At 38.2% G+C, this 23234-nt stretch overlaps 1 protein-coding gene across 3 annotated transcripts in view; it reads right to left on the bottom strand.

Annotated features, from left to right (window-relative positions):
- Positions 1-2313: 2313 nt before the first annotated feature.
- The window catches only part of CAP2 (cyclase associated actin cytoskeleton regulatory protein 2), a 68767-nt gene continuing 47846 nt past the window's right edge, over positions 2314-23234 (bottom strand). For all 3 annotated transcript variants that reach the window (XM_033071432.1, XM_033071424.1, XM_033071440.2), the window contains 7 exons: positions 22893-22998; positions 10563-10743; positions 9551-9726; positions 8229-8352; positions 7920-8002; positions 5281-5421; positions 2314-3746 (listed from right to left, as the gene is read on the bottom strand). In XM_033071432.1, coding sequence (XP_032927323.1) covers positions 3663-3746; positions 5281-5421; positions 7920-8002; positions 8229-8352; positions 9551-9726; positions 10563-10743; positions 22893-22998 — 895 coding nt within the window. In that variant the 3' untranslated portion in view covers positions 2314-3662. The remainder of the gene's footprint in view (positions 3747-5280; positions 5422-7919; positions 8003-8228; positions 8353-9550; positions 9727-10562; positions 10744-22892; positions 22999-23234) is intronic.

Genomic DNA, 23234 nt, shown 5'->3' with positions numbered 1-23234 from the left:
TGGGTTCTTCGTAACCAATGTTCTAAACAGCTAAGGGAGTGTCACAGAACGCGGAAGGGCTGAGGTAGGCAGGGACCTCTGGAGTCCACCTGTTCCCCTGCCCAAGCAGGGCCTCCTAGAGCAGGACCATGCCCATGGGAATTCTGAATGTCTCCGAGGATGGAGACTCCACCGCCTCTCTGAGCGACCTGTGTTTTAGTATTGGTCACTTGCACATGACAAAAGAGTTTCCTGACATACAGAGGGCAAATCCGGTGTTTCAGTGTGTATCCATTGTCTCTGGTCCTGTCACTGGGCACACCTGAAGAGAGCCTGGCTCCCTCCCCTTTGCACCCTATTCTGTTTAAGAAAGTTTGACATCCATTGAAGCTTTTCATAGGAAAAAAACCCCTCTTTACATTTAGACACTTAAATTAAAAACTTGTCTTCTCTTTCACATGTATTTTACTGCTGACTGACAGCATCTGTACTAGGGAATATTTGACCCATGAAGGCTTATAGAAATGAACTGGCTAATTACACCATACACATTTTTTCCATATCAATATATGAACCAAATTCACTGTTTTCTGTTTCGGCAGTGGCACTGATTTTAGGGCATGATCACAATATTAGTGCAGTGTAAGGCACTAATCAAGGGGTATATCTTGTGTGACAGCATGCAGCAAAAAAAACCAACAAAACAAAACAATGGGACTTAGGAATGCTTGGCTTTTAGCCGTTCATTCCTTGCTGGAATCAGCCATCAAACATAGATCAGTCTTGCTGCTGAAAACTTGGTGGCTGCAAATCCTCATGGTTGAGATGACTCATCAAATCATCATTCTGCAGTTTGTTGGCTATTTCTATTCTTAAGATAAACTTGATTTTTCACAAAATTAGTCTTTAACCTTTAATTGTACACAAATTCATGTAAAGCAGAAGCAGATTGTTGATCTAGCACTCCTTTGTAATTTTGAATTTAATGACAGGTTGCAGAGAAAGAACAGTCTAACCTACTGAAAATGTATGATAAGTATTTTTTATGATGACCAGAACTGACAAAAGGTGGTAACAGATTTGTTGTTGTTATGTGGCTGACTAAGAGTGCTGGATATAATCTCTTTTAGAAATCCCTCCCCTACTTTTCTGGTAGCCAGTAATGCATTGACTTGGTATCCCTTTTTTCAGCTGAAGCAATTGCCTTGGGTGTGTTCATACAAGGCCTTCTTCCTTTTCTTTTAAACTTCTGCCCTCTGACAAAGGTCTGAGGTGTGCTCAGCCTGTCAGGCATGTGTTATTACTTCACAGAACCTTTTTCTGCTAAGAAACCAGTCAAAGCAATGTACCCAAGACCCAAGTCTTGTCCATTGCAGGACTGTGAATGTTAAGGTGAAGGTCTAGCCACAAAGGAGTTTGCCTTCAAACATTTGAAGAAGAATCAGGTCAGCCTTCACAGACTTTGTATTTGATGGGGGAGTTAAACCCCTCAGAGGAACTATAAGAATTTGCCTGTGTAGTGATTCAGGGCTGTCTTGCTGCTTTCCGTTTATCATCAGAATTTGATACTTGGTTTGTGTCTTACCTCCAAAGCAGTAAGTGGCATCCTGCTGCTGCATAATGCCTTGTCTCCTCTTTGATGCTGTATAAAAGAGTCAGTATCTCAGGCCAGAATGCTCCAGAATGAGATTATTTTGTGGAACACATTACAATTATGATTTAAGGATTAAACAACCCTTCAACAATCCTTTAATCACAGGTATGTGACGCCCATTTTTCAGAGATGAGGCACATCTAAGTGGTATATGGAGTGGATCACCTGTGATTGAAGCCATATAGAGCAACAACAGGAAAAGCTAAAAATAGAAGGCAAACCTTACCAACTTGCACTACATCATAATTATCTCCCTTAGACATAATCCCTGGAAGACAGAGGTGTACCTGGAAGTGAAAATCATGAAAAGCTCAGTTTGCTGGCTGTCACCCAAGTTATGTGCATGACACTTCAGGTTTATCTGCTGGCATGCAGAATATCCTCTACTCACTGTCAGGTGGATTATGGCAGCAAAAGCGATAATATTTTAGGTAAATGGGACAAGGAGCTGCTTTCTCTCACTCCAGATTTTGAAACAGGGTTTAAGGAAGAGAAAGCCTGTAGGACAAACAGTGCAATAGAGTAAGCTCTGAACAACTTTGTTTTTAAACAAGTACATTTTCCTTTTTATTTCGTAAGAAGTTTACTGTTGAAAAAATTATATATATTAAAGCAAACACATTATACACATAGGTTAAACATCAGATAGCAAAACTGTAAGGAACGAGCACTACTGTTTGTATTGTATGGGGTTTACAATCAAAGATATACTTAAAAACCCTTAAGAGTTAATGTACTTTCAAGGTAAGTTAGGCACAAAATTTAGCTTGTAACTAGCTCTGCAAGCATCTCACTGTGATTTCACTGATACAAAGTATTACAAGTGATCAAAAACATAAGCCGACTTTTAAAATTTTTTAAGTTTTATTTGTACTATGTGCTGAAATAGTACAAATATACACAATACTCCACCTTTGTTAAAAAAAAAACATAGGGACAAAGGGCTGAACGGGAAATTACCCCTTTATTTGGGCTCAGAATTAGTATGGCATAAATCTATGGCTTTGCTTTGTGGACGTATTTGAAACTGAGTAAGTCTTACAAATGTGGGGGGAAAAACCCCCAGGATGATACTTTTAATGAACATGATGAGCTACAATACAAATATTTTAAAGGAACTTTATTAGTAAGGAAAACTAGCTGGTATCAGATGTGTCTGTCTTCCTTTGTTTTCAGTATGAGATGCAAGACAGAATGTGAAATTTAAAAAAATGAGAGATTGCGTCACCATAAAAAAAAAGGGGGGGGGTGGAGAAATCCAAAGAGCAAAAAACTGTCAAGTAATTTCCTGCAAGGTTTTAGCATTGATGAGGCCCTAGCTTAGAAAGAATTACTAATTTGCAAGAAATGAGAGGGCAACAGCAAGTCTGTGAACCATAATATAATCTTACTTCACGGAAAACTTCCGTGGGATCTTCTAAATATGCGTATTAGAAATGTTCTTGATTAAATAACCAGATTTTTTTAAAAATTTTCAGTTAGCTAAATGTATTGCGGTTCTGAAAGTTGTCCTTTTTTGCTTGTTTGAAATAAAACACATTATGATTGCCACAGAACTGCAAGAAACTGCATACTTTCTACAGGGACATTTTTACTGCATCATACAGGAATTGCTTAACAGGTAAAAATAAACACCTTAAAGTCTTAATGCTGTTTTTGATTAGCAGAAACACAAAAAGGAATGCACTGAAGCAAGATGATAAAGAAAGTGTATCATGCAGTATGTTGGCTTAATGTATACAGTATTTCAAACCAATGATGTGATTGGAGGGTGGGAGATTTAACCTATTACATTCCCATTCAGAATTAAAATTGTATGTGAAGGCAAACTGTGTGGAGACGTGACCAGGACCAGGATGCCTAACGAAAGGGTGCCAGATGTGTTTTTGTTCCTAGCATGCAGAGCTAATGCTTGAAGGCCTATAACAGCAGCATGAACTCCTGCTACTTCTAGTTCTTTACATTACTGCTTTGTGTATGCTGGCCGCAGTCTGGCCGTGGTCAGCAAGTGCTCTATGGCATGAGGAAGTCAACCCACAATCTCTGCAGGTTCAGTGACCAACTTAGATCCATCCCACGCTGTCTTGAACTGTTCAGGAACCGGAAATTCTTTCTGGTAGGAAACAAAAGCAACAATGATGGTTAAACAAACAGGGGATATCTCATGAAAACTGGTGGAATACTATTAGTTCTACATGACTGCGAAAGCTTTGATAGCTCAGACATGCCAGGATTAGAGAGAACCTTCTTCATTACCCTAGGAAGCTATTTTACAATGCCACACCGGAAAAAGCCTGATTGCTACCCAGTTTCAAATAGCCTTGGTATGGTACTACTTTGCAATAATCCCTCCCACACCGTTATCTGCATCAACTAAGTAAATAAGCCTCATGTCAGAAATTACTTCAGATTCCATCGGTGTCTGGGTTGGAGGACAGTAGAGAGGATTTAGATGCGGAGATTAAGCCAGGAGTCTAATTTTAAGGACAAAAGCAATACTGTAATATGGAAGAATAAAATAGAATCAGAAACCCCAATCATTTTAAGTGTGATACACTTCCAAATAGTCAGCATCCTTTGTGGGGTACACAAAATGAAGCAGAACACTAAATGAAGTACCCTTCCATTCTACAAATTTAGTGAAATGATGGGAGATATTGTTGAGTATTTCTCTGTACCCAGTCAACAAAAAATTATGTTAAGAGAAGGGTTTTTCATTCAGACCTCAAAGAGGTGTTTTGATAGCCACTAATTTCTGATGTTATGGTGATTTTGAGGTGCCCCTGACCAACAAGACTCATTTTAAAAAAGAAATAGGTGAATATGCACCCACTAAAACTTGTTCCCTTTTTACTTGTCTAAAGCTGGGCATCCAGCAGTCACTTTAGGGAATATGAAGCATAAAAGTTCTCATTACAAATTTTATAAAGACTAAACCCCTGTACTAAATTCCAGCCCAAAAGACTAACAAAAAAATTTAAGTTCTGGCTATGGCCATGCACTGCAATTTCAACTCTGCTCTGTTGAGGACACCAGGGAACTATTACGAGCACACTCTGCCTGCTTGTGTGTGAAGTGACAGAGCATGACTTCACTAGAAATGCCACTGGGCACAGTATGAAAATTTGACTCCAATAGGAAAGGAACTGGGAAAATGCACCAGTTTAAGTGGCTTTTAAGGATACATGTTGAAAATAGTACAAAGTACTACAGCTGCTACCCATGTATCAATAGCTTTAGAAAAACAAGTATGTTATACTGTATTATTTCACCTGTAGTAGTATTATATTTATCTTAGTTTTAGCCTCATCATATTCAGACTTAAGTGCTCTTCTGAGAAGTTAATTTCTTTGGGAGATTATGTTTAGATATAAAAAAAGAAGATCAAATGGACAGGACATGAAGGCATTATCCATTAGAATGGAAAGAGAGGACACAATTTCTGATCTCTGAAATTGCTTTGTGTCCCAGAAAATAAGACATTCTTCCTCCTGAAATACAGGAACATAGAAATTAAATTGTTTTGCATCACTTTTTGGTGACATAATCTCTGTATTACATCAGTTTCTTTCCTACCAGCTTAAGTGCTCTTAACTGCCAAGACTAGTATGGAACAGAAAGAAAATTTTAAAAAATATCTCACTCACATAATCACCATCTTGGGGGATGAGAATGTTCATCTCAGATGACTTGGCACTCACAATCTCACAATCCAATGACTCCTCACTGAGGTAGATGTGGCAGCCTTCTGTTTTATTAATAGAAATGGTTGGCACTTTCCCCATCACCTGAAAAATAAAATCTACTTAACATCAAATCTTAAAATGCAAACAGAGATACTGTTAATAAAATCCTCATTGTCTTCTAGGCCTTATTTTGACCACCAGCATTTGATCTATGTGTCACCTGCCTGTGTGATGCTTTGATTTGATTTGTTGGACACTAAAAATTCCTGGTGGTGGTAACAAAGCACTATACACAACAGCAAACCTGTAATTTACAGCAAGCTTTTAATATACAGTTTGATGACAGTGTTTCTCTGATTCTGTCTTATTTCAGTGATACTTTTGTGCTGATATTCAGGCAGTGTTCACTTTGTTCATCAGTACATATTGGCTAAGAAGTCAACCCAATAAGGGCAAAGGAAATATCCCAGCATAAAGTAGTACTCAACAAAGGATCTCTGAATATTTCAAAGCTCTTGTAGCATGCAACAGGAGAGGGTTTTTATACCCTTCAGGCAAGCTACAGTTCTAAATAAGTACTAAGAGCAATTTAATTAAATCTTTAAAACTATTTAGTATGTCTCTTTAAGAGCAAGTACAAGATTTACTTGAAGCGAGGAAGGGAAATTTCTCTTGTTTACAGTTTTACAGATTGAAAGATTTCTTTATGGCTAACAGTCTGAATCACTGGTTGTCAGTAAAAATTCCTGCTCCTGCCCTCTCTAGCAAGGATGGCAATATACTCTGGACATTAAAACAGCAAAGATGATCCTAAGACATACAACAGTGACAGCATGTGACAGAGATGTACTTGTTACTGAGGGTATCTCCCACCACTTAATTAAAGAATATCTTTCAGCTCCAGTTCCTTAAATGTGGCAGTAAACCAAGTGGTCTGTCCTCTTGCATCCCACCCTTATCCTGAAGTCTGAGCTATGCAGTGGATCAATGCATCTTACAGTTCTTTTTCTTAAATCGGTTCTTACACAATGGAGAACAGAAGGAAGGGATGTTTAAAAAATTTTGCAAACATCTGGCAAGAAAAAAAGATAGTACTGACATAAAGGAGAGACAAGCAATATGGCACTGAAGTCACTATAGCAAAATCTGTAGGATTACCTTACTGAAATCTGTTGCATTAACATATCATGTATTTGGACATTATGAATTCAGGTCTTCAAATTACTGAGAAAACCGAGGTGCTTAGCACTTGACATACACCAACCCTGGAGGAGCTGCCTGATTTGAGCAGCATACAGCATATAACCAGCCCCTACCTTCTTAAGTGGATCTCCACTCTGCTCCATGACATGCATAGAAGCCTTATGCAATATTCATAGAACATGATTAATTTTGATTCTAAGAATTTTGATTCTTAGAAAAGGTATTTCCACTTTATTTGAGTATTAGCGAGCTGTGATATTGCTATTCATTACATACGATTTTTTCACCTTTCATGAAAGTTTAAGAGGTAATGATTAAAAATAATACAATTATTTTAAAATAATTAAAATAAGTGCCTGAGATCCTTAATTAACTGCCTCTGCTGTAAAAAGACATGTCGTGATCATGAATAAAACAGATTGTTACAGTTCAGAAGATAATGCAGTGTTGGTAGCAATGTCAATCACTTGCATAAGGTTCAAAATATAAAACCCCATCTTGCTCCTATTCCCTGTGGTGGCTGTGACCATTATTTCTGAAGCATGGAGCAGGACTGCCTACATTTAATGTCATACAGCAAAAGACCTCACTTTGAAGAGTGGCAGTTTAATGTAATAATTAACATTTCTTTTTCACTTTAAATAATATGTCCTGGAGTCCTTTCTTGAGATTATATTATGTGTCAGACACAGTATTAAAGCAGGTAGTTAGACCTCTTTGGAACTGGGTGACTGAAGCGCTGTAAATGTCAAGCAGACTGTGTATTTTAAGCAGGACAAGTATCCCCAATAGAAAGGGCAATCTATAGATTTAAAACACATACATTTTCTTTTCATGAGAATCTCAAGAAGATGATCTCTGATTAAGCTTTTTGAAGGCAAATAACTACATTACTTACTCATATAAAGTGTCACATCACTGGCCAGGGAGATTTTTTGAAATCCCAGCACCTACTTTTATTTCATAGCATTTAGCTGTTCTTTGACAGTCTATTTGAACATTTCCATTGAGAGGATAAGAAAAAAAGTCTTGTGCACTTAGAAATCAATTAGCTAACTGCTAGAATTTCTTCTGTAAGCACCACTGAACTTTCAAGTGCTGGGAGTTGCTTAGCATGAAAGCAAGTAGATCGGGGACAGAAGTAACAGTTCTGTGTACAGATCTCTCAGCTTCACCAGAACCAGAATGCACTTGGATATGGGAGGTTTGTTGATAGTAAATAGTTTTCACAAGCATTTCTAAAAACATCAGCAGCATTTAGTGCATAAAAAGATCCATTTGGATTCTTCTTAATTTTCTTGTGCGCTGTGAATTTTTAAAATATCTTGCAACTATGTGTTGGGCTTTTTTCGCCCCAACTTGTTCTAGGTCTGTCTTCATCTCAGTTACATCCTTACCTGAATCTGAATATCCCTGGAGTTGATCACTTCCACGATTCCCACAACATTGTCAAACACAAGGCCAAACTTTTTACAGTTGTCTAAAATAAAAGCAGTCATAATTCTTATGAAAGACAAGACAAAAGTAAATACATGCACACCTGCTACATTAACTACGAAAATTCCCAGTCCTGCACTGCATAGCTGAGTGACTTTACTCTCGTGATCAATCATTAAAGTGAACTGAATGATTCAGATGCATTATTAATCATGTAAATCAGTTTTTTCAAGATTGTCACTTAAAGCCCAGCTGAGCTACCCACTCACCAATAGTAATTGAGTTGATTTTTCCTTTTATCTGAAGTGTAGATTTGTTACACTTAAAAATGTAGGCCACTTGCTTGAGTTCAGTGTTGTTAATGACCAGGTCATTCTTATCCTCTTGATATTCCTATTTCAAAAGAAAGTTTATTTAATTGGTTGTCTTTAACTAACAGTCTTTAGCAAACAGTCAGACAGAGTTTAGTACAATTTATTCTCGAGTCATTGCATCTTCAGTTACAACAGAGCAATGTTCTTCCTGTGGCTTAAAATCCTAATCTGCTTGGTGACCAGATATCTCACCTAACTGACCCTTAGATGACACTGTATCTTTCTGCAGAGCTGAAGAAGTTAGCACAGAGATAAATCCATTAATTTTGAAGCACAGATGTTATGCTCACAGTTTAAAAAGGCACTCACAAAACTGCTGTTTAGCTCCAATCTGATTCAGACTGAAGAAGAACAGAGCAAGTTTTCCTTCCCCAAGTGTTATATATGTTTGATACAGCATATTATGAACACATACAGGCATTACCATATACAGAAAAGGAGTAAGAGGTGAAGAAACTTCCTTTCATTAGGCTTAAAAGAACAATTACACTCCATGGATGCCAGGGAAAGGCTAGGGATTCACAAGGAAAGTTCCAATTAGTAGAACCATAAGGCAACATAACACAAATGGTGACTGCACCTTATGCAAACTGGACTCCACTGTAACATACACTGACTGTGTATATAACCTTCTGCACGACTAAACTGCATATTCTTTCTGCTCTCTCTTAACCAACACAGTCATATCAATCTTCATTCATAGATTCTTTGGTATATGCCTACATAAATTAACACCCAAACTTTAAACAAATCTCCTTTCCCCATCTGTGGATTGGGCAAAAGGAAAGCACTCCTCTACTTTTAAGCACAGAAGACATGCTTGGATGGAATGGGCAATGAAAAATAAAAGTATAATTCCACTGGTTAGGGAAACTGGAGAGAACTGACTGTTCTCTCTCATTCACAGGAATGGCCTGCAAAAAGGGATTTTAATTGGTGTTCTCTACTGGATTTGTTTCTGGGCCATTGTCTGATTTTGCAAGGGATTTACATGCTGGTTCTGTCATTTTCCAGTGAGATGAATTAGTAAGTGAATGTCAGAGACAAATGAATTAACTAAAGATTCTGCACAACAGTAAAAGTTGAACTGTAGCAATGCAGAGAAATAGAGCCCTTTTAGTTACAACTTTATTTTGTTGCATGTTAATGACAGACAAGAGCTTTCAGTGCTCCTCCTGCTTTGCAAGGTGCAATTCAGAGGTGTGACTGGAACTCACCACTCTCCACTTCTTTCCCTCTAGCTCCAAGACAGGGGGATGGTTCTGCTGGGGGGAATTCTTGGGAGAGGTAGGACTTGGAGTATGGCTTTTTGTTGGAGAACGAACAGGTGGACCTTGGGCCCGTAGGCTGGGGTTCTTGTGAGTTTTCTGGTCATCAGAGACATGTCGAAGCCCTAAAAAACAACAACAAAACCTGTGCTTCTGAAAGACAGTCTATTTCCCAGTCCTAAAAGTGCTCATATTAAAGCACAAAAAGTTTGTTTGTAAATGTGTTATGTTATTCTCTGAAATTACATTTTTAAAATTTCTTCAAGGTTTACCTGGGTAACTACCTAAAGTGTAACTGCTGACATACTTTTAGAAGATCATATAAAACCTCTTCTACTGTGGATGGGCTCTTAGTATCTTCAATGGAAACTCCCACAATGTCTTCTACGTCCCTCTGTCTGTAGCAAGCTCTGAGAGCTTGCTGTATCATGTTTCTCCATCCGAAAAGTTTCTTTTTTCTAATTTATGACAATATTTGACCTATCCCTGCAGCATTAAATGCAAATATATCAATCATATGTATTTAAATTCATGGACATACACTTAAATTACAACTGTCCAATATTAATACAAAAAGCTTTATTTCACCTGACATGTATGACATTTTGACACAGGTTTGTACACTCAATGTGAGTCAGAAAGAGGGATAAAACTTGATTGCAATTGCAACTTAAGAGGCTGACCAGCTACTTGGGGCTGAAGATATCCAGCTTGGCTGCCTTAAAATTAAAAGGATACCTCTAAATGGTGTGAATGTCAGGTATACTGAACTTATTTGGGTGCTGTAGCTTCTAAAAGAGGTTTTGGTATGCAGTCTTCTCCACCTGACCATTGCAAGCTTCAGAAGGATCTGAGCTGCTAGAACGTAACTTAGAAATGCTGTGAAAGTTATGTTAATCCATGTAACAGCTCTTGATGCAGTTTGACTCCTTGATCACAATTCGATTTCTTTTCTCCTGACCTTTGGTGATTGCCTCTCCCTGGTTAAGCTGTGCAAAGAGGGCTGAGCGAGCTGCAGTTCCTTCGTCCTTTGGGGTTTCTGTGTCGAAGGTGGGGGGCGGTCCTGGTGGCGGAGGTGGTGGGGAAAGGCAGGAACCGCTGGTTAGAACAGATCGCATGGACATGGAGGATGCGACTGGACCCTGTTTGAGACAGAGGGAAATTATTTTACATACAGTGTTTCAAGGAACATTGTATCACAATAGTTCTTATTAATTAACATCCTTGAATGCTCCCAGTTTGGGTGACTGGAAAGCCACAGGATCCACAGGAGAATTTCTGGCTCCATAATTGAATGTGATCCTATGAATCCTTCCCTACACCTGAGCAAGGGAAGCTAAAAAGACTGACAGCACAAACTCTACCCTTACTGCAGAACTACTCCAGCTAAAAGATTTGTCTCAAACACTTGGAAGGGCTGATGATGAAAATCTTTAACAGTACCTATTCCATAATTTATTTCAGCGTTTACTTACATAAAAAGGATTTTTTTTTTTCAGATAAAGAAAATGTTTTGGTACAATGCAAATAACTGAGAATGTAATGAACTGTCAGTTATACATAGGGAACATGCTAAATTGTATGCAAGATGCAAAATGCTATTCTTTGAACTGTTCAAGTTATCTGTAAAGATTTGAATACCACAGAATGTAAAACTACGTTGATATAAGTCTCTTGATTCTGAAATTCAATTTGTGAGACTTTAGTTCAATTTCTTACATTATTTTTTCCTTTTTTTTTTTCATTTGCAGGAGATCACAGCACACAAGCTATGAGTGAAAGGGGCCTTAGCAAAGTAAGTAACAATCAGTTTGCATAATCAAAAGTACATATTTTGGTCTGAATTACAATGCTTACATAGAATACTATCAAACAGACAGAAAATACTAATAACTATCTGACTAAAATTTTGTAAGAATGCCCTAACATCCTAATAATAGATATTAGAGGGAATCTGAGAATCACTTTTACTGTCCTGCCACTGAGTGTCACTCTGATCCTACCTCTCTGCAGCACAGAAGGACTTTTTAAAAGAACTATTGAGAAAATTAGATTGGTTCCTGTGTGTTCAGCTAGCTAGAGAGATACTGTGCATTGCAGCAGCAAATACTAACAGGTGGGCAGATACAATGGGAAAATTACAGCGACTTACAGAGTCTCAGCTCCTCTAACTGGCTACCTTGGTTAAGAATTGCAGGTTGTAAGTGCATCCCTGGTAATCCATCCTGGAAATAGATATTGCTTAACTGGTCTCTGAGGACATTTTTAGCCACTTACAGTACTACTCCTTCTGCTTTCCACTACACTGAAACAACAAAGTATTGATCTGGTTCATGCATCTCACAGGAGTGAAAACTACAGCTGTTTTTTAAATGTAAAACTTGTTCTGGCCTGTAATCCCAAACTGGTAACAGGAAAGCGTCTGAGGTCACATGCTTTTTTACTTACTCTTCAGATACACTTTAGAAACAAAATAAAAGTCCAAGATCTCCTATGAGATCTCCTTAGGAGATTCTCCTTTTGGAACCATTTATCATTTATTGTCAAGATATACCAGGACTAAAGTCACTGCTTTTAGAGACATTCCATTGTTGCGGATACATGCTTCTGCTTACATACTTCCTTGTTATAGGTCAGTGTTTTAGGCTGGGGACAACTTCTTCACTGGGCCCTCAATTTATAGTGCCTGTTCCCTGCCTCTCCTAATGCCAATGAAGTTACCTGCAGCAGACTCAGCAGAACTGTGAATTACTGTAATTACAAAAAAAAAAAAAAAAAAAAAAAAAAGAATTTAATTGGATTTAGTGGTACAATCAGTTATTGCTGCCTGAGGTGCAATACAGATCTTCCCCTTCTGTTGCCTGCAACCATAGCAACTGAATCCACTATGCCCTGGTTATCCAGAATTATGAACACTGCATTTGCAGGGCTTTTTAAAACACTCAAATACTCAGAAATGGCACTCACCATTCACAATGTGAACATGCAGTTATGAATTATGTATGCCTTATGAAAGGCAATTAATAGCAGTAGTGGTAGTGGCTAATAACTTTTAGTCTGAGATGAAAATCCACTTGCCAAATTCCAGACTGACATCTGATTTCTCAAAAATACCTACTGCTTCCACCTGTCTATCAATACAGTGCTGTGATTTTCCAGAAACTTGTGTAAGATGCACACATCCATTTATAATTAACACCATCTAAATTGTGCAAATGCTGCAAAGATGCATTAGAGAGAAAATTTCTGGAAGCAATTGGGGTATGCTGCATATAACACAGAGTGGTAGATAACTCTGCCAGTCTCTTTGCTTCAAGAGAGGCCATCAAACTCAAGGCCATCACAGATCAGTGCAGGACACTCCGGGTCAAAATAATTCTGCTGAGTAGTGCATCCAAGGCAGTTTCCCAAATGGCAACTGAAGTATGGGAATGTCCATGTAATGAGATGGAAGTAAAACTCAGAGGGGTTTATCAGTGAAAGTGGGTCATCTCTCTTTCAGAACTCTGAAATAACTACCTTGTCCAAGTACAGATAAAAGGAACGATTTTAAACACATCAGTTAAGTTTTGCCATGGTTTTGTGTGACTGGAGATTGTTGTCATATTCATTTTCAAGAAACAGAAGATGTAGGAAAGGATCTGGGAAACTAGGAGCTTTTTTCCTTTTAGAGCAGTACTGATGAAAAAAACAAGTCTACTCAAAAATCTCAGTTCTTGACCTGAGCAGTTAAGACATTCTAGTCCTTCAAGTGGGTTTCAAAAGTAAGAAAAAAAATGTATTCATTGCACTCATGCTGCCCCCATCTGCCTCTACTTTTCTTTACAAGCCTGATCCCTCCACCAAAGTCAGTGGCTATCTCCACCGAGCACAAAAGATTTTGAGTTATATCTAATTAAGAACATAGAATTTGTAATAAAATAAAGGCACCTGAGGTTCTGTCACCCTTACCACTTTTCCTCTTAATTTTGTAGTCACAGAAATAAAAGACAGACTGAACCCTGGTTGTTAGCTTTTTTCCTGCATGGCAAATCTTGTCTAGTTTAAGACCTGAGCTACACCTACACAAGCTAACTGATATTGTAGTATGCTATTTTCAACATCTAGGGCCATTCTGGAAACTGCAAACAATTTCAGTCATTAATTAGGCCAGGCAAAATTGAAGGACAAATCACAGGAAAAGAAGTCTCTAAAATACAGGGTTTAACTGCTCCACTGTAGATCTCCCATCTTACAACATGGACTCATCCAGTAGGACCATCCCCCATTGAAGTAAAATGGCATGGAAAAGACAGACAAGTGTCACTAATGAAAGGGCATACAGACCTGCTGGGAAGGAGGGTACAGTCTAACTCTGGCTACAGTCTTCTTTTCTTTGCCATTTTGATGTACCTAACTGAAATCAAAGAAATATTCAAATGAGGTGAAATTCTCTGTGGGAGAGTGGCTCAGGGAAACTCTCAAAAGGGGACAGAAAGTCCAAAAGTGAATGGGAAATGCAGAATACACATTTCACTTCTTGCATTCCCTGCATACCAGGAAGACGGGATGTGCTGCACTCAGATACACTGATGTAAAGGGTGGTTTAAAAATCAGCCAAGTAAAGTAGTTCCAGGAACTTTTTTTAAAAAATTCATTTTGACATCTATTAATAAATGAACCTTCAAGTTAGCAACCTCAGTCACTGGCAATTACTTTGCTTTTCTTAGTTAGTCTTCTAAGACAACCTCAGACTCTAGAATATTTCTGAACCAGGCTCTTAAACTGTTCTGGTATCTGGTAATACTTGTGTATAGTCCTATCCAATTTCAACAAAAGTGCCCTTCTTAAAGTCCATTCATTTCTGTTCTGTATAGGGTGGTGTTTGTGAGAGCTGCTGGGAATAAAATAGCAAGTTACATGCCCACAAAAGTTCATCTATCCTAAAGCAGCAGGTGTTTAGCAGCTTCGCTATTTGCAAACAACTCTTCAGATTAACTCCACGCAGATGTTAAAAACAGTGTGTCTTTACATAAAAACTATTAGGAGCCATTTGGACCAGTGAAGGCGGTTGTTTGCAAGCTGCCTTTCTTCCTCTTTTATTTCAGCTGTTTGCCTCAGCAACAGCTGCTGTTCTCAGTGCTGTGCTGTCTGTAGACACCACATCAAGTAATACTGATATCTGACTGGTCCCATTAACATGCTAGAGTGGTCATTTTTCCATCATTTACAAATGTGCCCCTAGTGAGAATTATGCGGGAAATATACAGAGTCGTCCTTACTTCATGAAAATGTAACACAATAGCAAGCTATAACTTTTAACCTGGTAGCTTTGCATCATAGTGAACTTGATGTGCTTTGAACTGTGCTCCTGGAGCTCTTTGAAATGGAGGAAAATATAATTCTGTGAGTAAGGTCCTGTCAGGAACAGGAGATGCAGGCCCTGTGACCACGTACTAAGAGCTCTGGAGGGGTTAAAATGAAATTTCCTCTCAGGGAAAAAAACTGTCTTCAGCTTCCAACCATGCTCTAAATGGGGTGACAGGAATGGGTCAGGGTTTATCCAGCTCCTTGCTGGATAGCCCCAAGCCGTCTGCAGAGAGGCCCCAGGGCCTCCCATTGACTGTGGCAGAGAAACTTCCTTTAGCAACAGTGTCTGATGCTGCTCACAGCACTGGGTCTGATAAATGTCACTGTGCAAGCGTTTGCAGGATTGCAGTACAGCCTCAAAATATGTTATATTTCTACCTTCATCTCATATAACTGCCCAAAGGGTGAGGTACACTCCTTTTTCTCACTTAAGTGGCTCGCTGGAAGAAAGAAATGTTTATGTTGAAATACCTGCCTGGTTGAAATTCTCATTTAATTCTCTTGAAATTACAGCAGAGCTGAGTGAAGCCCTTTGCTTTTGAGAATCTGGGCCTTGTTAAACACATTTCTTCTAAAGGCTTCCTTCCCCCAGAGCACAGGGCAAAGCCAATCTTGTTAGAGAAACAAAATTCTGTCCATTTATCATATATAACACAAGTGCTCTGGATGCCATACTGTCACTAATTTTTGGTGGGCATATGCAGCTTGACGTGTCTTCAGGTCTGAACCCAGCTACTGAGAGACAGTAAGAATTTCTTTTTATGTCTTATCGCAGATGTTACTATTTCCTGAGCTACTCTTGCTGAACAGCTCCCTGGGTTAGCCTTCCATGTCACTGTTACTATATTTGTAGTACTGCAGCAGCAAGGAGCCCCAGTCAAAGGCTCCTATCTCCGGGGATATGAGTGGCTTATGTGCCAGACCCTGTACAAACACCAGCAATGTTCCCCTTTGTTTATCCAGCTTTTGGCTGACACAGTGCAGCACGGAAACTGAGGGGAACAAAGTTCTTGTGCTGGGAACCTGCTATGGAGCATCTGAACAATGCATTTCTTGTAGCTGCAATGGTTGACTTTACTCTGAGCCAGAAGATTATAAGCATCAATATAATACATATAAATAAATTATATATGCATGTGTATGATATATAGTACCTATTTTGTTAGTCATTCCTATTAAGAGGTAAGTATCTATTTGCAGCTGAAGCAACAGGTGGCTTAGAGAGAGGTCATGAAATCCTTCCCTAATTTACTAGAAAGCCTTCTTTTCATGGCAGCAGACAAACAGGAATCCTAATGAGGAACGCATTCTTCTAAAAAAAACCAAAACAAAAAACCCCAGAAAACCAAAAGAAGAAGATATACCTGTTTTCTCCCCCTTTATAGTAATCCTAGTTTCACACCTAAAATGATTACAGCATTCTGTATTGTTCTTTCTGTACATATGCACAGCCAGCCAAAAACAAGAATTGTGAAGCTCAAAATATCACATATCAACCTCTGGGAACAGGTGGACTGTGACTCAGAGGCACAGAGCTCTTGTTAAGGTGTTTTTTGTGTAAAAGTAGCTTAGCACAACAGTTCTATTACCTACCCTATTTAAGCCACCTGTCTGCAACAAGTTATGCTGCCTGGAGAGCTGCAATTTACTGGATGAAACAGCTGACTTACAGGGCCTGTAATCTTTGTCAGTTAAAATAAAAAACAAAAAAAACCAGGTCCGGTTCTCTTCTTGCTACTGAGTCTCAGCAGAATTATCTGTAGAGTTTTCAAGCTTTGCAGCTCCCTGTAATATACTTTTGCCATTCATCACCTGTTCAGGATTTAAAATTATGCTTACATCTTCAGAGTTAATCAACCAGAAATCTTTTATACAGCCATGGTTTTCTAAATCATTTGAAAACTGCAGGATAATGTAATTGCCAACAAATAATGTGCTCCAAGAGGCGGATTTAACCATCTTTAACTTACAGAAAAATTTGGTTAAAAAGATGACCAATCCCTTTAGCAAGATAGCAAAGTTTTAATAGATGTACCTTTCATTTTCTCTCTATTTTGCATACTTTCAATTTTGTATTTCCTTTTCCACTGGAACTAGGCTGCATGCTTTGCTCACGTTTTCCTTTAATATATCTGAATGGCGCTTGGTCAAAGTTAAGAGAATACAATTGATACACAGTAAAGACAAATATTTTCAGCCACTGTTGGAGTAAAAGAGTAAAAATACTTTCTTTTGAAGGGACAGGGATGTGATTGAGGCAGTCTTCACTAAAGAGGCAATTATACTATAGGTGCCGGGATAGCCAGTTTTTTAACTGATCCTGTACCAAAAACCAGAAGACTGCCTATTCTCTGAGAAAGAAACACTTGCAACTAAAGGATACAATTTTTTTCAACCGAAAAAAAAAAAAAAAGGTAATAAGGAGCAGGGAAGGATAGAGAAAGGAATGGAAGGTATACAGAAAAGGGGAGAAAAGGCTATCACTGAGAAAAACTGAGCACTGTGGAAATGTCTACGTCTTATCCAAGATACAGGCATTTAAACTGGTATATCTATGCTGCCCTTACTTCTATCTGAACAAGGCCTCTGGGATTGCAGTCGTGGCTGGAATTTGGCACTACAGTTTTGACCTTTAGCTTCAGTGAAGTGGCTCAGACGATGGCTGCTTGATAAGTAGGTCAAACTAAACACAGCACAGAAGAGATACTGGACAGATAATAGGAGGCTTTTGCCTGCAGAAGTTGGTCTTTTGCAGCTTGTTCACATCAATATGTACAGAGACGATGTATTACAGGAAAATGTTTTGATAGAACAGGAGAGAGGCAGGGACATTTTATAAGAAAATGTCTGGAGGTAATTACTTTAGACTAGAATAAAATGCCCAAGTCTGCACTAAGACTAGGATAATTGCACTCAATAAGGCTAATGTAGGAATTATGATGGTACTTCTTCGTGTGGAGCATGTGGAGAATTTCAGCTTTTAAAGAATGTTTTTAGAGTACTATCTAAGGAGTAATAAATGGTTTTTTAAATACAACTTCAGGAATAAAAAAAAAAAACCACCTTGAAGAGGCTGGCTTCAATGGAAACAGGATTTAAATAAATCTTAACTGCTTTTAAAGATATGCAGACATCATCCTAAGTTGTTTTCATTTGTAAAGAGGGAGAGGATTTCACTCACCACTTAAGTGAAATTCTGTATTAGAAACTAAATACTGTAAATAAATTCACTGCTAGTTTCAAAATGTTTCCTGTTTGTAAATAAACCTGGTGGTAAAACCTATCCTAAATTACTATTGTATACAAAGAACAAAAAGTTAAGTACAGATCCACCTGCAAAACATTCAAGACAATTATCTTTCAGCAAGATTTGTGTCTTAGCACTTATGTGATAAATGGAAAACTACAGCAGTCTCTTAATTTTACTGGTTTTATTGCTGCAAGCTCAATCTGCAGAAATAGGAGCAGAAGTTTCACTTCCCCCAGATTACTCACACAGGTCTTGTAGCAAACAAACTTTTCATTAGGCATTCTTGTGAGATTATATTACAGCTGTTCATTTATTTGCATCACCAAGAAGAAGTGGAGGGTAGAAAGAGGCATGGTTCAATAGAATTCCTTATTTAAGAAAGCAAAAGGAAAAAAGGCACTTGCTCTTTATCAAAATGAACTGAAAAAGGACAGGTCACTATTACAGCTGTGGATTGCTTGTTAAAGACAGAAAGCTGTAGCAAGCAAAAATGACAATTACTGAAGAGGTAAAATGCTACCCTGGGTGCTTAAAATATTTCATTGTAACAACAGCTTTTTCCAAAGATTCACTGACATCTAAGAATGTCATATCTGGTAACAAATTAAAACAAATCTCCATTAGGCTGGTAATTGCTATTGTCCCCATTGTCAAGATGGCTAAATTGAGATGTAGTGAATATAGTGAATGGCCACTCAGCACAGGGTGCAGAAGGCAGAAGGACTCTTTGCATCCAAGATAATGAACTACAAAATTACATTTTTAAGGATCCGTCTGACTTGCACTGACAAGCATATTTTCTCTGACATATGCACAATCAATGAATGAAAATGACTGTTTCAGGTTATGTTGAAAATACATGGAACTTTTTACTCTCTGAGACAATCCTGCTCACAAAGACACATTAGATACGTACTTTTGTTCTGTGAGCACAGTACCATCAAATATCCTAACCATATCCATCATATCTTGAAATGCCAATTTACATAGTCCTGTCCAGTTCTGTACCACCCCTCCACAAGGGGAGCAAAACAGGTCCACATGCACAAAAGTGAAAAGGTCCTTAACTACACTATTTCCTTCTAAGTGTATTCTTAAATACGCTACATTCTTCACTATTTCCTTGGCTTTCTCCTCACACAGTCACAGACAATTGTGCCCTCAAGAAGTAAAATAATCACACATCTTGGCAGAACCAAAGTAAGACTGAACTGTGTTAGATCCAAAAAATGTATGAACATCTTTTTTATCACAAACATTTTATAAAGTAGATAGAGATAACTGTTATTGTCAGAAGTGACTGCTTGGCCATTATTTCAACTCTTTGCACCTGTTTTTGGGTCCATATTCTAATTTATTAAGACATTCCTTTCTCTTTCCTCTGAAGTCTGCCTATGTGCCTGCTGCCAGAGCCAGAAACACTTTCCTGTATGCACTAGTGATCTGTTCCAAGGCTGGCTGCAGCTGCCCTGTGCAGCTTGATGGAAGGCTGTGGGGGGTTGTAAATGGCATAGCTTTGGAATATTGCATGGACATAAATGTGCACACCACAGTGCACCCATAGATTAGGGGGCCAAGTGCAAACTCAAAAATCCTGTCCCCTTCTTTTTGGAAACCCAAGCACAGGAAATCCTCTGATCTAGGCATATGCTCCTGAGGTTTTGTTGGAGTTCAAGCAATGAGAATACAGCTGAATATTCTTCCTGACTCTTCACTCGTTAAAAATAACCAAATGTGTTACTTAAGAGCTTTTTTATAGAAACTTCATGCATTGCTTTGTTGACTTCTGCAGATATGAGGGTAAATTATTGGTGTAATACACTTTTAAATCTGTACTTATATGCCCCAAGACATTTCTCTCTTTCTCTCTTCCTCTATAATAAAATACCTTTTTTACACCAATGTCTACCTTTCATAAATGTTCCACTTGGTTAATGCCTTGCCAAACTATTGCTTTTTCTTTTTTTGCTTTTATGCATGTAAGTGGAAGCTGCTGTGTGCAATGATTAACAACTGTGTCTGGAATATATCTGCAGCTTTTATATATATCATATTTCTGTCTAGACCCTGATTCTGCAGACCTTTATGCTTAGCTTCACACAATGCGAATCTGTGACTTTCATTCTCACTTTAAAATGTATAACAAAAATGAAATTATCACTTGAGCAATTCATTGCTTTCTGGAATGTATTTGTTCCCAAGCTTCATAGAAATATTTAAATAACATTTAAGGTATTTAAACAACCTGCTAACTTACTGGATTCTAATTTTCTTACAAGTACATTTAGTACAACTTAAAGAAACATATACATCCATAAAAATGAGTCTGAAATTTAATCTTTCAGACTCATATCACATAAAGGATAATTTAAATGAGCCATACTTCTAAGACAACTTCCAGATATGAGTGATATCCTAAGTGAAGTGAAATCAGTACTTCAGATGCAGCGATGGGCTCATCACTCATGATGGAATGAGCACTGTTGGCAGGAAACTATGCTTAATATAAAGAAAAAAGTCACACCTAGATTTCAGCAATTTCTTGGACAGTTGAAGATAGAGAAATATAAGGCCACAATGGCTGAGGTACTGGTTTTAGGACCAGTCAAGCATTATCTGCATCAGCGACCCTTCTGAGTAAGACTACCAGCAACTCACCTGCACTGAGAGCTCGTCCTGTTTCATCAAATGGCTGTAACAAACCTTTCCCTTATAACACTATTTCCATACTTGTGCAGTTCTATTAAAGGTGAAGATTATTCTTTTTCTGTATTAACAGGACAAATTTTGTCCCAGATTCTCAGGCTAATTCAGCTAATGGGGTACTACAATTCCTTTTCCTTATGTAATAATTTAAAAATCACTAGGTCTTCTCACGTTCACTGATCATAATAGAATAGGATGTACCAAGTGCAAAATTTTGTACTAAATAGAAGAATCATATTTAATATTTAAAATTTTTACTACAGAAACTTACAACGTAGCAAATAATTACAGTCTTCTAATTTATCACGTTCAAACATTTTTGCATTGCTTCAGACTAAAATGTACACGCACATCATGGTTCTCTCCCATGTTTGAACTTGTTCTCAAATACCTGAGAGCTGAAAGACCTTGTACAATGTCTCATGAAGGGTATGAAGAGAAAGCTGAAATCTGTTGCTGTGAACAAGTAACCTACATTTTCTTACATGGTTATAACCTCCATAGATGAAGAGAGAAAACATCTTTTCCAGGTACCATAGAATCAGAGAAAGGTTTGGGTTGGAAGGGACATTGAAGATCATCCAGTTCCAAACCCCTGCCATGGGCAGGGACACCTTTCATAGACCATGTTGATCAGAGTCCCACCCAACCTGGCCTTGAACACTTCCAGGAATGGGGCATCCACAGCCTCTCCAGGCAACCTGTTCCAGTGTCTCATCATCCTCACAGTAAAGAATTTCTTCCTTACATTCAGTCTTTCAATTTAAAACTATTGCCCCCCGTCCTGTCATTACAAGTCTTGGTAATGTCTTTCTCAGTCTTTCTCACAAGCCCAGTTTATATATTGCAAGGTCACAAAAAGGTCTCTACGAAGCCTTCTCCAGGCTGAAAACATCCCAACTCTCTCGGCCTGTCTTCACAGGAAAGGTGTTCCAGCTCTTATTCAATGTTGAGCATTACATGTTACATCCTTCATACAATCACAGAATGGTTTGGATTGGAAGGCCATTAATCTGAAAGTTCTACTTCACTTCCCTATGTTCCCAAGTTCTTAAAATGGTTTGTTTTGAGAACTAAATGGTGGCCTGTATTAGTCCTCTGAATAGTCATTCAATAAAAAATAAGATATTTGCGTACACCTAAGAAATTATAAATTTGGTGTGAAAGACTGCATGTGCAAGTATATGGTAGGTTTAGGAGATGGTATCAGTAAAGAGCAGGCTGATTACATTTTTAATATATTTCAGCAGTTCTCCTAACCTGATAATAAACATGAGCACATTATTAAAGTAAAATAGAACACTGTATCAATGTAGACAGTGGACATAAACTCTTACATTTATGCCCAACATAAAAACCATTTTTCAAGTTTACACCTCTCTTAGAGAAAAATATTCATTGCTATCATCTCAGATGTAACACACAGAAGTAGGTTATATAAGGAGCATAAATAATTAGGTATGCAGTTATATTTACTCTGTTTCCAGAAGTTATTTCTGTATGTCTAAAATAATAGTTTTATAAAGCCAGCCATCTACAAAGTTATGTATCCCTTGCCTTTGAGTTTCCTGTTATTAAATCTCTCTTTGTTCAGATTCTTCCCACCATCCTTGTCCTTTCCATGGCATGCTCCCTCAGTTTTCCTTTGGTCTGACATGTCCTTCAGTTTTGCATTTTGTCTTGTTCCTAGCTTCTACAGGCATGGAGAACTGTATCTGCCTCTCTTTACCATCTTCAGCTGAGGTTATAATAATCCCAAGTAATTCTTTTCCTCCAAACCTGTACCACAATGGCCTGAACATCTCCACCTATATTTCAAATATTTGTTTGCTTGGTTAGGAAATTCATGAACCATGACATCTCCCAATTTTTCAACTTCTGTTCCTTGCCCAGGTATTTCTTTTTCCTGAGCTAATGACCCGCATTAAAAGACAGACTGGTTACTGGTTTTTTATGGTTCTTCTTGAAAAAAGAAAGAGTACTTACAGTTTTACTCCAAGTGAGACCTGTGGTGTGATGCTCTTTGATATAAGCTTGAAGCTCAGACCAGATGTTCAGATATGACTTCACCCAATCAACATGGCGTGTGTCACTGTAAAAACAGGCAATATTTATGTGTGAATGTACTTAAAAACAGAGACCAGCTCTTGCTTAAAGCAGGTAAAACCCAATGTCTGCCTTAAAGCCATGGACAAATCAGTTATCAGGCAGCCAACCAGCCCAGTGCTGCAATGACTGAAGCTACCACACTGAAAAGCTTCTAGATCTTTCTAGAGGACAAACAAGGGCAAAGGATGCCTCTAGCAGAGAGTGCTTCCTGCTAGAAGT

The sequence above is a fragment of the Catharus ustulatus genome, chromosome 1, assembly GCF_009819885.2.
Source record: "Catharus ustulatus isolate bCatUst1 chromosome 1, bCatUst1.pri.v2, whole genome shotgun sequence".
Lineage (NCBI taxonomy): Eukaryota > Metazoa > Chordata > Aves > Passeriformes > Turdidae > Catharus > Catharus ustulatus.
This window is presented reverse-complemented; position numbering and strand designations above follow the sequence as displayed.